At 43.7% G+C, this 17,648-nt stretch overlaps 1 protein-coding gene across 1 annotated transcript in view; it reads left to right on the plus strand.

Moving 5' to 3' along the window:
* The window catches only part of TTLL4 (tubulin tyrosine ligase like 4), a 39,501-nt gene that overhangs the window by 8,044 nt on the left and 13,809 nt on the right, over nt 1–17,648 (plus strand). The window contains exons 2-4 of the mRNA XM_019976875.2: nt 11,875–13,459; nt 14,341–14,450; nt 14,801–14,864. Coding sequence (XP_019832434.2) covers nt 11,973–13,459; nt 14,341–14,450; nt 14,801–14,864 — 1,661 coding nt within the window. The 5' untranslated portion in view covers nt 11,875–11,972. The remainder of the gene's footprint in view (nt 1–11,874; nt 13,460–14,340; nt 14,451–14,800; nt 14,865–17,648) is intronic.

The raw sequence follows: 17,648 nt of genomic DNA on the forward strand, positions 1-17,648 counted from the left end.
AATATACAACGGAGAAAAGACAATGTCTTTAACAAGTGGTGCTGGGAAAACTGATCAACCGTCTGTAAAAGAATGAAACTAGAACACTTTCTAACACTATACACAAAAATAAACTCAAAATGGATTAAAGATCTAAACGTAAGATCAGAAACTATAAAACTCCTAGAGGAAAACATAGGCAAAACACTCTCTTGACATAAATCACAGCAGGATCCTCTATGAGCCACCTCCCAGAGTAATGGAAATAAAAGCAAAAATAAATAGGACCTAATTAAACTTAAAAGCTTTTCCACAACAAAGGAAACTATAAGCAAGGTGAAAAGATAGTTTTCAGAATGGGAGAAAATAATAGCAAATGAAACAACTGACACAGAATTAATCTCAAAAATATACAAGCAGCTCCTGCAGCTCAGTACCAGAAAAATAAATGACCCAATCAAAAAAGGGGCCAAAGAACTAAGCCGACATTTCTCCAAAGAAGACATACAGATGGCTAACAAACACATGAAAAGATGCCCAACAGCACTTATTATCAGATCAGATCAGATCAGTCGCTCAGTCGTGTCCAACTCTTTGCGACCCCATGAATCGCAGCATGCCAGGCCTCCCTGTCCATCACCAGCTCCCGGAGTTCACTGAGATTCACGTCCATAGAGTCAGTGATGCCATCCAGCCATCTCATCCTCTGTCGTCCCCTTCTCCTCCTGCCCCCAATCCCTCCCAGCATCAGAGTCTTTTCCAGTGAGTCAACTCTTCGCATGAGGTGGCCAAAGTACTGGAGTTTCAGCTTTAGCATCATTCCTTCCAAAGAAATCCCAGGGCTGATCTCCTTGCAGTCCAAGGGACTCTCAAGAGTCTTCTCCAACACCACAGTTCAAAAGCATCAATTCTTCGGCGCTCAGCCTTCTTCACAGTCCAACTCTCACATCCATACATGACCACAGGAAAAACCATAGCCTTGACTAGACAAACCTTTGTTGGCAAAGTTATGTCTCTGCTTTTGAATATGCTATCTAGGTTGGTCATAACCTTCCTTCCAAGGAGTAAGCGTCTTTTAATTTCATGGCTGCAATCACCATCTGTAGTGATTTTGGAGCCCAGAAAAATAAAGTCTGACACTGTTTTCACTGTTTCCCCATCTATTTCCCATGAAATGGTGGGACCGGATGCCATGATCTTCATTTTCTGAATGTTGAGCTTTAAGCCAACTTTTTCACTCTCCACTTTTACTTTCATCAAGAGGTCTTGAGTTCCTCTTCACTTTCTGCCATAAGGGTGGTGTCATCTGCATATCTGAGGTTATTGAGATTTCTCCCGGCAATCTTGATTCCAGCTTGTGTTTCTTCCAGTCCAGCGTTTCTCATGATGTACTCTGCATATAAGTTAAATAAACAGGGTGACAATATGTAGCCTTGACGAACTCCTTTTCCTATTTGGAACCAGTCTGTTGTTCCATGTCCAGTTCTAACTGTTGCTTTCTGACCTGCATACAAATTTCTCAAGAGGCAGATCAGGTGGTCTGGTATTCCCATCTCTTTCAGAATTTTCCACAGTTTCTTGTGATCCACACAGTCAAAGGCTTTGGCATAGTCAATAAAGCAGAAATAGATGCTTTTCTGGAATTCTCTTGATTTTTCTATGATCCAGCAGATGTTGGCAATTTGATCTCTGGTTCCTCTGCTTTTTCTAAAACCAGCTTGAACATCAGGAAGTTCACGGTTCACATATTGCTGAAGCCTGGCTTGGAGAATTTTGAGCATTACTTTACTAGCGTGTGAGATGAGGGCAATTGTGCAGTAGTTTGAGCATCCTTTGGCATTGCCTTTCTTTGGGATTGGAATGAAAACTGACCTTTTCCAGTCCTGTGGCCACTGCTGAGTTTTCCAAATTTGCTGGCATATCGAGTGCAGCACTTTCACAGCATCATCTTTCAGGATTTGGAATAGCTCAACTGGAATTCCATCACCTCCACTAGCTTTGTTCGTAGTGATGCTTTCTAAGGCCCACTTGACTTCACATTCCAGGATGTCTGGCTCTAGGTCAGTGATCACACCATCGTGATTATCTGGGTCGTGAAGATCTTTTTTGTACAGTTCTGTGTATTCTTACCATCTCTTCTTAATATCTTCTGCTTCTGTTAGGTCCATACCATTTCTGTCCTTTATCGAGCCCATCTTTGCATGAAATGTTCCTTTGGTATCTCTGATTTTCTTGAAGAGATCCCTAGTCTTTCCCATTCTGTTGTTTTCCTCTATTTCTTTATATTGATCACTGAAGAGGGCTTTCTTATTTCTTCTTGCTATTCTTTGGAACTCTGCATTCAGATGTTTATATCTTTCCTTTTCTCCTTTGCTTTTCACTTCTCTTCTTTTCACAGCTATTTGTAAGGCCTCCCCAGACAGCCATTTTGCTTTTTTTGCGTTTCTTTTCCATGGGGATGGTCTTGATCCCTGTCTCCTGTACAATGTCACGAACCTCATTCCATAGTTCATCAGGCACTCTATCTATCAGATCTAGGCCCTTAAATCTATTTCTCACTTCCACTGTATAATCATAAGGGATTTGATTTAGGTCATACCTGAATGGTCTAGTGGTTTTCCCTACTTTCTTCAATTTAAGTCTGAATTTGGCAATAAGGAGTTCATGATCTGAGCCACAGTCAGCTCCTGGTCTTGTTTTTGTTGACTGTATAGAGCTTCTCCATCTTTGGCTGCAAAGAATATAATCAGTCTGATTTCAGTGTTGACCATCTGGTGATGTCCTTGTATAGAGTCTTGTGTTGTTGGAAGAGGGTGTTTGTTATGACCAGTGCATTTTCTTGGCAAAACTCTATTAGTCTTTGCCCTGCTTCATTCCGTATTCCAAGGCCAAATTTGCCTGTTACTCCAGGTGTTTCTTGACTTCCTACTTTTGCATTCCAGTCTCCTATAATGAAAAGGACATCTTTTTTGGGTGTTAGTTCTAAAAGGTCTTCTAGGTCTTCCTAGAACCGTTCAACTTCAGCTTCTTCAGTGTTACTGGTTGGGGCATAGACTTGGATTACTGTGATATTGAATGGTTTGCCTTGGAAACGAATAGAGATCATTCTGTCATTTTTGAGATTGCATCCAAGTACTGCATTTTGGACTCTTTTGTTGACCATGATGGCCACTCCATTTCTTCTGAGGGATTCCTGCCCGCAGTAGTAGATATAATGGTCATCTGAGTTAAATTCACCCATTCCAGTCCATTTTAGTTCGCTGATTCCTAGAATGTCGACATTCACTCTTGCCATCTCTTATTTGACCACTTCCAATTTGCCTTGATTCATGGACCTGACATTCCAGGTTCCTATGCAATATTGCTCTTTACAGCATCGGACCTTGCTTCTATCACCAGTCACATCCACGGCTGGGTATTGTTTTTGCTTCGGCTCCATCCCCTCATTCTTTCTGGAGTTATTTCTCCACTGATCTCCAGTAGCATATTGGGCACCTACTGACCTGGGGAGTTTCTCTTTCAGTATCCTATCATTTTGCCTTTTCATACTGTTCATGGGATTCTCAAGGCAAGAATACTGAAGTGGTTTGCCATTCCCTTCTCCAGTGGACCACATTCTGTCAGATGTCTCCACCATGACCCGCCCATCATGGGTTGCCCCACGGGCATGGCTTAGTTTCATTGAGTTAGACAAGGCTGTGGTCCTAGTGTGATTAAATTGACTAGTTTTCTGTGAGTATGGTTTCAGTGTGTTTGCCCTCTGATGCCCTCTTGCAACACCTACCATTTTACTTGGGTTTCTCTTACCTTGGGCGTGGGGTATCTCTTCACGGCCACTCCAGCAAAGCACAGCCATTGCTCCTTACCTTGCATGAGGGATATCTCCTCACCGCTGCCCTTCCTGACCTTCAACGTGGGATGTGTGTTATTCAATCAGATAGTTAAAACTCACTAAATCATCATGAAATATTTGTTTCAATTACAGTTAACCCTTACCTTAGTTCTTTCTATAAATTGTTTAGTATTTTCTACCTTCTCTTAATAAAAGGATAAACTTGTGATGAAAAATTTTAGAGTTCAACTTTAAGATGTACAAGGAATACATGGGTTTAATTTTTTTTTTTTTTGGCCTGTACTCTCTGGCTTGTGGGATCTCAGTTCTCTGACCAAGGATTGGAACCTGGGCCATGGCAGCGAAAGCCCAAATCCTAACCACTAGTCCACCAGGGAACTCCCTAAGGAATATATGGTTTTAAACATTCCTTGGGGAATTCTTGGATAAAATCTGAAAAAGTATATTGCGGGAAAACTGTGGAAAGGTAATTAGCAGGAAGGTAACATCAGATCTGTCTTTAAGGTTACCGTAGTGTCAGTGTGCAGTTTGAATAAGTAAGATTTTAGACTGAAATCTGGAAGTCAGTGAGAAAACTAGAGACCAGGCCAGAGACCATGAGGGCTTTATGGTGGTTGTAATGGGGGAGAGGGTTTAGATTAACAGTGGTAGGGGCTTCCCTGGTGGGTCAGCTGGTAAAGAATCTGCCTGCAATGTCGGAGACCTGGGTTCGATCCCGGGGTTGGGAAGATCCTCTGGAGAAGGGAATGGCTACACACTCCAGTATTCTGGCCTGGAGAATTCCATGGACTGTATAGTCCACGGGGTTGCAGAGTCAGACACAACTGAGCGACTTTCACTTTAACAGTGGTAGAGTGGACAAAATCTGGTGGCAAAGTAAATGTCAGGAGAGTGGGACCAGGAGCAGTCTAGAATGATCCTAGGTTTCTGAATTTAGTGATCAAATAGGTGGTGCTGCAGGATGAGGCAGGAGGAGGAGGGGCAGCTTTGAGGACAAAGGTAAAGAAGTTACACTTTGGACATGGTGAGTTGAGGCTCCTTCAGCTTGAGAGGTTGTTCTGTAGGCCTGAGAGATGGAAGAAAATTGGAGAATGTAGGATGTGGTTGAGATCATGGGATAAAAGAGGCTGCTCTGAGAGAGTCTGTGTTAATAGTTGGATCTGCCATTTATTGAGCACTTATTGTGTGCCTCCTTTGGGGGAAGGGGGAGAAGGGAGAAGACTGCATGTGGAGGACACTGACTTTGAGGGAGTAGGTAGGGGAAAAGGGATGGAAGAAGGGAGGCAGAATATTTAAAGTCAAATCCAAAAATGAGTATGTAAATGAAAAGTAACTTTTTCATTGACAAAAGTTTTTCACTGAAAGACTAAGTGTTAGTTGCTCAGACGTGTCCAACTCTTTGTAACACCATGGTCTGCAGCCTGCCAGGCTCCTCTGGCCATGGAATTCACCAGGCAAGAATACTGGAGTAGGTAGCCATTCTCTTCTCCAGAGGGTCTTCCCCATCCAGGGATCGAACAGGATCTGGTACTTATTATGTGGAGTTGAGTTTAGCTTTCCTGTTAGATTCCTTCATCCTATGATAACCTTGGAATTGTCTAGTCATAGGCGTTCTGGACTTGAGCGTGAAATCAGATGCTTTGATCTGTCACTGAAATGTGAGAAAACTTTTCTTTAATGCTCTTAACTTCTCACTGTCTCTTCTGGCAGAACTGGGAAGCCAGACCTGGTGTTTTGGAATAAATACTGAGAATGCTAATTTCTGTTAGGACCTGAAATGAAAAAGACCTCATCCTTAGGAGCCTCTTGGATATTCTGGACAGGCAATGCCATTGTAGACCAGAGCTTTCAAGCTTTTTGGTCTCTTATGTGCACTTTTTTATTAAAGATTTTTGGAATCTTCAGTATATTCTTTTTAATGTGGAATATATATCTACTCCACATTAGAAATTGAAGTATTTATTAATTCAGTTAGAAATAATAAACTCATTACAAATAAACAAGTCACATTTTTAAAAATGAAAAATGGTATTGTTTCAAAAATGTTAGAAGAGTAGCGTTATTTTTGAGAATCTTAATGTCTGGTTTAATTGGAGACAGCTGGATTTTCCTACTTTTTTTCTGTTGTTTCAGTTGGTTCAGTGTACTGTTTCGTTGAATTATGTGGATTATCTAGCCTCATATAGAGGATTAGTTGCAAGAGGGAGGAATGTTTGTGTAGCCTTTTCAGATAGTGGGTATTCTTTGGTGCTGCTGCTGCTGCTAAGTCGCTTCAGTCATGTCCGACTCTGTGCGACCCCATAGACGGAAGCCCACCAGGGTCCCCTGTCCCTGGGATTCTCCAGGCAAGAACAGTGAAGTGGGCTGCCAATGCCTTCTCCGATTCTTTGGTACTACACAGACGTTAACAAGGGGTGGTGTTATGAAGGTTAGCTGCTATGGAATCTGAAATGTTATCAGGGAGGTTTTCATACTTCGTTACATTAGAATCCATTGGTCTATCTCTGACCAGATCTTTTACCCATGTCTGATTTTTTGACATTGTGTGATAGATAATTTAGAAAATACTGGTTCATTGAGTTGTTGCCACATTCTATATGACAGTATAAAAAAATAATATTACCACAGTCATCAGAAAAATGGCTAAGTTTTGGGAAGCTGTCAAACTCATGGTGGCAGATACAATTTTGCCCAAATTCTCATTTTCTCTTGGAAGCTCAAATTTTATCATTGGCAACAAACACTGTCAGTTGTTTCCCTTGAAGTGACAGGCGTCCTCTGTTTCATTTTCTAGAGAACGCCTGCCAAGTGTCAAAGTCTGAATAACCATCATTTGTGTATCCTTCATTCTTTCAAGTAAACATGATGTTCCACAAAAATTTTGCAATTCAAATAAGTGCTTTACTTACAGATAACCGTTGTCTTCTGTTTTATATGTACTTCTTATTTTATCACACAGAATGTTAAAAAGATATACTTGAGGATTGGGATTTCATTTTTCACTGTGTCATCAAGGACATTCTTAAGTAAACCTGGCACTTCTTCCTTTGCTGTGCAGTGTAGAAGTGTGTGGTGGTGAAAAATCTCACGTGGTACCTTTGGCTTGAATCCTACTGGGGAAACAGCAGTTTGACCCACCGTTGCTCTTGCACCATCAGTGGAAAGGCTGGCACAGTTAAAAAGGCAAATCACATCTTAGTTTTGTTATGGAAATAGTTTCACCTAGTGGAACCCCTGAAAGGGCCCACACTTTAAGGACCATTGCCTTCAAGTTCACCCAAGGTTTCTTTCTGAAGCTGCTGAAGATCAGGGCTTCAGGAGAGCTAGTCACTTAATTATGTTAGAATGTACTTAATTGCTCAGTCATGTCCAACTCTTTGCGACCCCATGGACTGTAGCCCGCCAGGCTCCTCTGTCCATGGGATTCTCCAGGCAAGAATACTGGAGTGGCTTGCTATTCCCTTCTCCAGAGGATCTTCCCAATCCAGGGATTGAATGCGGGTCTCCTCCATTGCAGGCAGATTTTTTACTGTCTGAGCCACCAGGGAAGCCCCTAATTACGTTAAGCCTTCAACTGTTTCCACTTTTCAGTAATTTGCAGATAGACCTCCTTTAGCTTTAGCTGCTATAAGCTGTTTTTTTTTCCCTGAGGTTAGCTAACTTCTTTTGCAGTAACTGTGTTCTACAAGAGCTGCCCCCTCAACTTCTATTGGCCCTCCCTTCTCATTAGGTTGGCGTGTGGACCTTTCTTTCTCAATAGGGCTTTACAGAAGTTCCATGCTCCTCCAACTTTCTTTAGGGAGACAGTTTGGGATTTATCTCTTAAGAGAAAATGTGTCTGATTCCTACACTCCTCATTCTGTTTGATTCCAGCCAAGTCACTTCTATCTTCTTATATAACTATTGGGCAACTAAAGTGATCTCATCAGAGATCTTGTGACTCTAGACTCTGAACTGTTTCTGATGTTCTGAGTTCCTCTGGTGACTGAGTGAAACTCTCAGATGGAAGAGGAAAAGGAAACTGCAGATCCCAAGAGCCACACACTCCTGTAATATAGGAGAGTGACACAGTCAATGTGTAATTAATAATTACTTTCTGTAGAAATAGATACCTTGTCCAAGTTGGTTTGGTCTGGCCTGGCCTCTGGAGACCTGGTGGTTTGAGACAACAGTCATAGTTTTTCTAGCATAGGCTGCTCATCATTCACTCTCACTTAAGGAAGAAACTTGAGGCAAAACGCCCCATAAAGAGTGGAAGGCAGAATGAGATAGACAGCTTCTGAATGTTGTTTAAAGATGGCGGGGCAGGACGTTGAGATTCCTGAGACTGGTTGCTTTAGAAGAAGAGAGGTTGGATCCAGGGAAGGCAGGCAGGATGCTACTACAAATGCAGGCCTGCATTTGGTGAGGCAGGTGAGGGACTAGGAATTGGACAGAGCTAGCCACACAAATAGAGATGTTTGAGGCCATTTTGTTTATCTTCAGAATGCTCTGCAGTTCTTTACTTTTCTTATCCCCTCAGGGGAAAAAAAAATTGTTTCATTTTTAACAGCTTTGTGGAGGTATAACTGACCTAGAAAATATTCATTACCCTCAAGTCAATTATTTTTTAAACTTTATTCTAGGAACCCTTAACATCTTATGATATTTTAGGGGGAGGAGACTTGGGCAGCGTTGCTGAGAAGAAGGCCAGACTAGGGCAGTGATCTTCCAACTTCTACTAACATAGCTGTGCATTTATCTTTTACAGATACCCAAGATTTCCCTATAAAAATCATCAGGGGCTTATGAAGTATATTCATATGAAAAGAGAACAGTGGTAAAAGATAGCCTTTGCAAAACATTAAATTAGAGGAATAAATACACAGCAGATCTTCATGGGTGGGATGGGGCTTGAGTTGGGCCTGGAAAAGGTAAATGCCGGGCCACTTGCGTCCAGTGTTCTGGCACTGAGGATTCATGCGGAGGGATGCAGAGCAGTGTGTGCGGGAGGTGAGTGGAACAGTTGTCTTCACCCAGCCCTGAGGGGGTGTGCAGTGGGGGCCCGTGGCTATGAGGGAAAGCAGGCTTGGCTATGGTGCAGATGAGGACACAGTGGTGGGCTCTTGGGTGCTTCCCCACAAAGGGGTTCAGCATAGTGTTTCCAACCCGCCTTTTATCTTCCACCTGAAGGTTAGGGATAAGTTTGGAAACAGGGCCTAGGTGTGTGTTTCATTTCTATTTAAGAGGAAGCGTGGAGCCAGACAAACTCAAGTTTTAATCTGGCCACTCCTTGTTGGTTGTTTGATTATGGTGAAGTTACTTAGCTTTACTGAGACTCGGGTTCATCATCAGCAAATTGAGCATAGCGTTTTTGTGAGGATTAAATGAGCATAGTACCTGGTATTTGCTAGGTACCCAAACTAGCCTTCATCAGTGCTAGTGTTCAGTTCAGTTGTTCAGTTGTGTCTTTGCAACCCCATGGACTTCAGCACGCCAGGCTTCCCTGTCTATCACCAACTCCTGGAGCTTACTCAAACTTATGTCCATCGAGTCGGTAATGCCATCCAATCATCTCATCCTCTGTCATCCTCTTCTCCTCCCACCTTCAATCTTTCCTAGCACCACGGTCTTTTTTCAGTGAGTTAGTTCTTCCCATCAGGTGGCCAAAGAACTGGAGTTTCAGCTTCAGGATTAGTCCTTCCAGTGAATATTCAGGACTGATTTCCTTTAGGATAGACTGGTTGGATCTCCTTGCTATCCAGGAGACTCTCAAAAGAGTCTTCTCTTAGAGAAGTGCTAGTGTATTTCCCCTTTATTTACTTTTTTTTCCCAGTTTATCCAGTCAACAGAATATTGAGCACTTACTGTGGGTGCGACCTGGTACTGGGAACAACATGCTCGTTGCTCCTAGTTAGATGAGTAGTCCTTGTTAAAGTTCAGTGTCATAGAGACAGCAATGGTGGCCAGCACAGAGATGAGGCATCCTATTTGAACTGGGGAGTCCAGAAAGGCTACCTGGAGACGGTGACACAGCCTTTGAGCTGTGTATTTTTAAGTCTAGTAGACAAGAAGGAAAGGGCTCTAGGGCACCCAGGAGCCCACCACCACGTCCTCAGGTGCACGGTAGCCAAGCCTGCTTTCCCTCATAGCCACGGGCCCGCACTGCACACCACCTCAGGGCTGGGTGAAGACAACTGTCCCCTTTACCCGCTGCACACACACTAGGGAGTGACACTTGTAGAGACCTGAAGGTCTGAGATGGCAGGATGCACACGAGAAGCTACACGTCGGGTGACATTCAGGGGGCAGCAGCATGAAATCTCGTTTCCTTATCCCTTTCTGCCATCACTTTGGTGAACCTGTTGTGCCTCATTGGTGGGGAGAGATGTGGATTCCCATAAGATGACTACGTAAGTTGGAACGTGAGCCCATTGTGTGTACATGACACACACTCAGGTGTGTGGTCTTATAAAATCACTGGCAGGGTCTGACCCCTCCCTTTGTGCTTGTTTCCCATAAGTGCGCAGAGTGTAGCTGTGCCCTGCACAGTATTTCCATAGTTTGGACTTGGTGGAGGTCCATTTTCTGTTACCTTGAGTTTGCATTTACTTGCATCAAATCTGGTTTTAGCTGTGATGCTGTTTTTCACCCACTATCATTTTGAATAGTGGCAGTGATTTTTTGGTACTCTTCTTGAGAAGGACTCCCACACAGGTCAGTCTTTGCAGGAAAAGAGGGCTATATCACGTGGCTTTTGCAGGCTTTTTGTTGGTGGAAAACAGCAGCAGTTCCTGTAACTATAGGCAGGAATGAGAATCTTCCTTGGCCATTGTTCTCCTATCAAAATACAAAGCCCTCTCCCCATTGTCATTTGTGTCTTAAATAAAACTTGAGCAAGAAAATTCTCTGCTATTTCCTTCCCTTTAGCCACTGTGAAAATACTTGATTAAGATGCCAGTATTTCATTCAGAATTATCCCAGATGTATGACTTCTTATAGAAGAGTCTTGTGTTTCTCCCCTGGATGCTGTCATAAAAAGCAGGCTCACCCTTCCCTGCAGGTGTAAAAAACTGCAGAATATTTTTCATTTAGAAATCAAATGACCATGCAAAACTGACTATTTGGAACCCAGAGCTACGGACTGATTCAGAGGTTTTGCTTTAGAGGAAAGATTGAATGAGGGAATGCAAGAGACAGGCTCTCTCTCCCCAAGATGAGCCCAGACTGAAGCCTGGGATTTGGAATAAAGAAAATTTCTCTCTTCTTCTTGCCTGTATATTCTACTCCCGGACCTCTCCTGTCCCAGTGCGGCTGCTGGAAATAAAATCGCTTTAAGTAAAAAGAATGTTGATATCTAATTCCATTTTGTTTCTTCTCTTTTCCACCAACACATTGGTTGGAATTTAAGCCTGTATAGTTGGCTAGACTCTTGAAGAGATGAAATTACCGTCTCAGCCACAGAACGCACCCCAGAGGTCAACAGGAGAGATCCCTGCTCTTGTCTGAACTTGTCTCACTTAGTCCGTGGAAAGCAGAACACATCAGGGGCAGCTTGAGAACTGGTGAGGGAGCAGTACATGTAAAATCTGCTTCTCACATGATCTTTGAGCATTCAGAATTGGTTGATGAGGAGGAAGGTGTTGGCTGGCTTCTCTGCCACACCCAGGCTTGCCTTATTCCTAGGCACATGGGTGTCAGGTGATGGAAGGAAGCCACTCATGTAAACTTGTGGACGATGAGGCAGAAAGGTGTGAATTTTTCTTTGGAGAAGGAGGAAAGAGCTCTCTGAGTGAGAGAAAGGGAGCATGTGAACAGATTTCACCTGGTGGCACCTTAACGTCCCAGTCCTTGATGAAGCCAGCTCATCAAGGCATGAGGGCAGCAGGAAGTCCACGGAGATCACCCTCAAAATCTAGTGTTCTTCTCCCAGGGCCCCAAATGATGACTGAGACTGGTTGCCCAAGAAGTGCTAAAGCAGGGCTCTTGCTTGCCGGGGTACCACTGTAGCCTTGTGTCTGTCCTGGGACTGGAACATTCCCAGCTGTCTCTCTCCCCTTCAGGCTGACGGACTTCAAGGATGCAGCTGCTACTGCTGGAGGCATCTCGCACCTCACCTGAGCCAGGCCATGAGGCCATGTGGCCGTGATGTGGGCTCCTCATGGCCTCAGCAAGAACAGAGCACTACGATATCAGCCTCCGCCGGGGACACAGCTTGAAGCAGAGTGGGCCCACGGGCACAGCACCTACCCCGTCACCCGAGAAACCCTCCGAGGGCAAAGTCTGGGCTCAGGCTCATCAGCAGGTGAAGCCAATCTGGCGGCTGGAGAAGAAACACGTGGGGACACTTTCAGCAGGGCTGGGCCCAGGCCTCTTGGGTGCACCCCCGCAGCCAGCGTACTTCTTTTGCCCCAGCACTCTATGTAGCTCCGGGACCACAGTTGTCACTGCAGGCCACAGCAACTGCTGTTACCTGCACTCCCTCCCAGACCTGTTCAGCAGTACCCTGCTATACCGCCGCTCCAACTACAGGCACAAAGCATACCAGCAGCTGGAGTCTTTCTGCTTGCGTTCAAGCCCATCAGAAAAAAGACCTTTCTCTCTCCCTCAAAAGAGGCTCCCTGTCAGACTCCCTGCCAACAAGGCCACGTCTTCCAAGCTCATCCCCATGGCATCCTCATCCACGGAACCATACTCCTCATTGGGAGCAGCCGGGGAAAGTCTTTCAGGGAGGAGCCTGGCCTCTGCCATCTCAGGGAAGACCCCATCTCCACTCCCCTCTTCTTCCTCTTCCTACAAACCCATGCTGAACAACAACTCCTTCATGCGGCCAAATAGCACTAAAGTGCCTTTATCACAGGCCACAGAGGGCCTGAAGCCAGTATCCTCACCCAAGGTCCAGCTCATCTCCTGGCAACACTCAGGGGGCACCGGAGACTGTGCGTTCCAGTCTGTTGAGCACAAGGCGCCCAAGAGCAGTGGCCCTGCCCTAGACGACGCCCCTCCCCACAACATGCTGTCTACCCCCAGCTCCTTGGACACCTCTGCCACCAGTGTTGCCTCTTCCCTCTACAGCCAGAGTAACTTAGTCACCAGGACTCAGTCGTATCCCTATGGCCTGAAGGGTGACCCTGTTTCCCAGACTCTGACTAAGGAGGTTCGGTTCACTGAGGCTGTGAGGAAGCTGACTGCAAGAGGCCTTGAGAAGAAACCAAGGCAAGGCTACCATTTTGAACAGACTTACTTCATGAACCCCAGCTTGCAGTGGGATCTCCTCAACCAGAACAGGAGGTGGAAACCTCCTGTGGCCAGCCAGCAGGTCCCTCAGGAGGACGCTGGAGCAGACAACAGGGCCCTCCCTGCAGTCTCGGACCCCGGGGGCTTGGACAGTGCAGTCTTCTGTACCAAACGCATCAGCATTCACCTCCTTGCCTCACATACCAATGGGCTCAGCTATAGCCCTGCCTGTGGATCTACGATCGACTCCCCACTTCTTGGAGAAGACAAGACTCCAGTTCCGCCTTCTCCATCTCAGCCCCTTGGTGTAGCCGAGGTGGCCACCCGCCTCTCTTCCATCCATCTGGGCAAACTTGGGAGAGAAGGGCCTAAGGAAGCCAGGGAGCTGAACTCACCTCCTAGGACTGTTGGGTGAGTTGAAGAAAGTGTTTGGTTCATTTCAAGTAGTAGGATGTACACACACCTGGTGACACTGACCCTGTGTCTCTGAAGGTTGGGTTTTATTTTCTAAGTGCTCTGGAATGTTGGTTTTCACTTTAGGGCAGAGATTGGCAGGCTACACCTTTCAGGCCAAATCCTGCCCTCAGCCTGCTTTTGTAAATAAGGCTTTATTGAAATGCAGCCTTATTCGTTTACTACTGTCTATGGCTGCTTTCTTGTTTTAATGATAGTGTTACATAGTTGCAACAGACTGAATGACCCACAAAACTGAAAATATTTACTCTCTGGTCCTTTAGAGGAAGAGTTTGCTAAGACCTGCTTTAGGTTATAACCAGGGAAAAATAAGAATTTCAAACATCATGTGTTGGGGACTGTGATTTCGCTACTTAATTCCAAACCAAATCAGGTTCTCAGTCACTCCTGGTATAACAGCTGTTTCAGAGTTAGGACACACACTTAACTGGCTTCTTGTGCCTTGTTATTTCTCTGGAACCATGGCCCACCAAGGCCTTTTCTGAGTTTCTAGAGAGAGGTCCAGGGACCTTTGATGTCTGTTACCACACATTGACTGATGGTGTTTTATATTCAGAACTTTGTATTTATATACTATGAGGGACTTCAAGGAAAATGGAAGGCAGAGTACCTGTCTGTGGAGTCAGAGACGTGGGGTTGAGGAACTGTGGCCAGGCTGAAGCTCTGAGAGCAAGAGGAGTGGGCTGTAAGGCCCAGGCAAGGGCCAGCAGACTAGTGACTAAGGAAGAGATGAACACTGGGAAATGATGAAGGAAGGAGAATCCAGCGTGACCTCTCTTACGGAGCTGGCTGGGCTGGGGCATGATTCTTTCTTACAGTTCAGCTACTGACCTCCAGCTAGACCCGGTTGAAACTGAAGATCTGGAGGAAGAACTACTAGATGGTTTGGAAGACTGCTGCAGCCAGGTTGAGAACGAAGAGGAGGAGGGTGAGTAGAGAACTCTCTCGCCTCCAACTGGGAATTGGTCACCACTGCTAGGGAAGGGGGGCTAATGATTATATACCAGCTCCTCAACTCACTTTGTCACCTGCATTTATCATTTACTTTGGGGGTCTGAGGGCGGGAGTGGCTTTGGGGGGGCTTGTTCTCTAGTCCCCTGTCCCCCGAGTCTTGCCTTCTCCTTGCAGCTTTTGAGCTCAGGGGAGGCAGTGCAAGGCAGCAATGGGTGCTTGTGGCTTTTCGAGAAAGCTAAGCCAGGATGTCCGAGGAAGAGCCGCCTGGGCGTGGTGACTGAGTAGCAGCCTCTCCCACCTGGGCCTTCTCTGTTCTTCCCCCAGGAGACTCAGAGTGCTCCTCGTGCAGTGCCGTCTCCCCCAGCGAGTCGGTAGCAGTGATCTCTCGGTGAGTCCTGACTGTGTAGGTTGTTGGCAGACGCTCATTTACCTTCTCTTGAGGATTATAAAGGGAGGAATCACCCAAGTTATTAATTAATGGCCCTGTTAACCCTAACTCACTTTGGCCGAATTTTTATAGTTAGGACTTTAGTTTTCAAACAGGAATCAGTGGGAGGGAACAGAAGTGTATTTTATCAGCTGAGCTTAAAATCAGTAGTGTGTTTCTTGTGCTGCGATTCAGTCTTTAGGCTCCAAGAAATTGTTCAAGTAAAAAGCAAATAATCTCAAGAGGTAGTTAGAAAATTAATAACTAATTTCACAAAGAGACAATGTTTGAGGTAGATTCTTAGTTAGGCTGCACACATGAGGATATTTGCCACCTTGCCTTTTAAATGTGTCCCAAAGTCAGAAACAGTTCTGAGATAGATAATATCACTAATTGGAGCTTTTTTTCAGTGCTCTTTTGCTCCCTTTGGAAGTTGGTTTTATAAGACTAAAGTTGACCTTAGTAATAAATTTAATTTAAAATTCTGTAGCTATAATCTAGAGTATTTTATTGACTGCCCTTCATGGAATCTGAGGGATACCCATCTCTACCTAGGAAACCAAGAAGTCCATCTCTTAATGTAGACCCTCCTTTTGTAGAACAGATAATTGTAGAATGGTGCATAACCGAGATGTGGAATCAGGGGGAGGAAGGAACACAGGACACTGTAAATGAGGACATGTCTTTATGCTAAAGAGTTTTAGAACTTGCTTACAGATCATATAGACCACCTCTCTGGGTAGAAAGTTAACATTCTTCAGTATAATCTTCCTTGTTTCCTTCATCACTTCCAACTTTGTCTCAATATGAGGCTCTTATCTTCATTAATTATTTTTAGATATTTAAAAAAACCTCACAAAGTACCAACCATTAAAGTTTTTTTTCCTTTAAAAAATAACTTCTAAAAAAAAAAAAAAACTTCTACTGAAAGTGTAAAAAAACCAAAGTTCCTATTCTAATTTTAATTCTACTCTGGCCATACATGTCAAGGCTTGCCTAGCATGTGGAGCAGCCAAACTCTGGTTGCTTTCCTTTGTGTTGGCTCTGCCTTAGATGAAGCTGAGAGGAAGAGTTAGTCTCATCTAAGATTAGTATGGATGAGGCAGGCTGCATCTCTGAATGTGATGGTGGCTGCAGCTGTCCCAGTTTTAGAGTTCCAAACCAGCAAGGTGGAGAGAGTTGTTTAGAAAATGGAGAGACAGAATAGGGACTTTCTGTGAAGGTTGGTAGAAATCCTGTCATAGGTATCCTGTATCTGATGCATAAATTCTGTTACTTTAAGCCTAACCCATTGCTCTTTCAGATAAGCAAATCTACTTCTGGCCGTATATATTAGATGTTGACCAAGGACTTCCACTCGCTCAAAGAGAAACACATTTAACGTTTAATTGACTTGGAGCCTCTTTTCCACACTTCAGGGTTATCTAGGTTTGTCTTCAGGCCTAGTTCAAGACAGCTGCACAGCCCTTTGTTTAACCTTTCTGATTTTTAAGATAAAATTCACAAAAGGTGTTTGTTAATTCTATGTTCATTAATTAATTTCTACAAAATGCACAGTCTATATGAGGCTTAAAACATGAGGTCAAGCAAATGGAGGTTAAAGAATTCTAAACCACTTTGCATTTTGACTAAAATCAGGCATCTTTTTGGATTGCTGAAATCTTATTTTTTCCCAATTATGAAAGATTTATTTATTATAGAAAAATTTGCACAGAAAAATCATTGAAAATACTACCTGTTTCCTCTGTCCAGCAATAGTATATTACATTTCCTGTTGAATATTCTTTTTCTAAGAATCATGTGAAATTAGAAATGGCATTGGTCAAGTTCAGCCTCTGTTTTTTCGGATATGAAAATTGAGGAACAGGGAAATTAAGTAACTATTTGCAAGGTCAGGGTTTTTAGTACCGCTAGACCAAAAGTCATGCCTTTTGAGGTTAATTTCAGTACTCTTGAGAGGCAGCTAACAAAGATTTTCTTTTCTTTTTTTTTTTAATTAAACTTTTGATTTTGAGACATTTATAGATTTTCATGCAGTTTTAAGAAATAATAGAGAGAGTCCCTTAGTTCTTTACCCAGTTTCCCCTGTGGTAACATCTTACACAGCGATAGTACAATATAATGTGACCAAGAATTAACGTTAATGAAGATGTGAACGTTTCTGTCACTGTAAGAATGCCTCCTGTTGCCCCGAGAGCCACGCCCACTTCCCTCCTACTCTCATCCCCTTCTTAACCCTTCATAACCAATAGTTTTGTTGTTCCAGGAATGTTATTCAATGGAATGATAGCCATATGTAGCCTTTTGGGATTGGCTTTTTTCACTCAGCATATTCTCTACAGATTCATCCAAGTTGTTACACGTACGCATAGTTCATTCCTTTTTATTGCTCAGTAGTGGCCCGTGATACGGATGGACCACTTTGTTTAACCAGCCACCTGCTGAAGGATATTTTGTTTCCAGTTTTTGACTATACAGATAAAGCTGCTCATTGTGTACATATTTTTGAATGAACCTTTAAGTCTTCATGTCTCTGAGATAAATGCTGGGTTCTATGATAATTGCATGTTTAATTTTTTTGAGAAACTTCCAAAGCTATTTTCCAGAGTGGCTGTACCATTTTACATTCCTGTCTTGTCTTTGTTTTTAAATATGAACTCATTGTTTTTGATTTTCAACAATCTTAAATTCTAATATTCAGTAAATGGAAAGTCTTTAAAGTAAAAAAATTTGGAAATGAGGAAT

This window comes from Bos indicus, chromosome 2 (genome assembly GCF_029378745.1).
Source record: "Bos indicus isolate NIAB-ARS_2022 breed Sahiwal x Tharparkar chromosome 2, NIAB-ARS_B.indTharparkar_mat_pri_1.0, whole genome shotgun sequence".
Classification (NCBI taxonomy): domain Eukaryota; kingdom Metazoa; phylum Chordata; class Mammalia; order Artiodactyla; family Bovidae; genus Bos; species Bos indicus.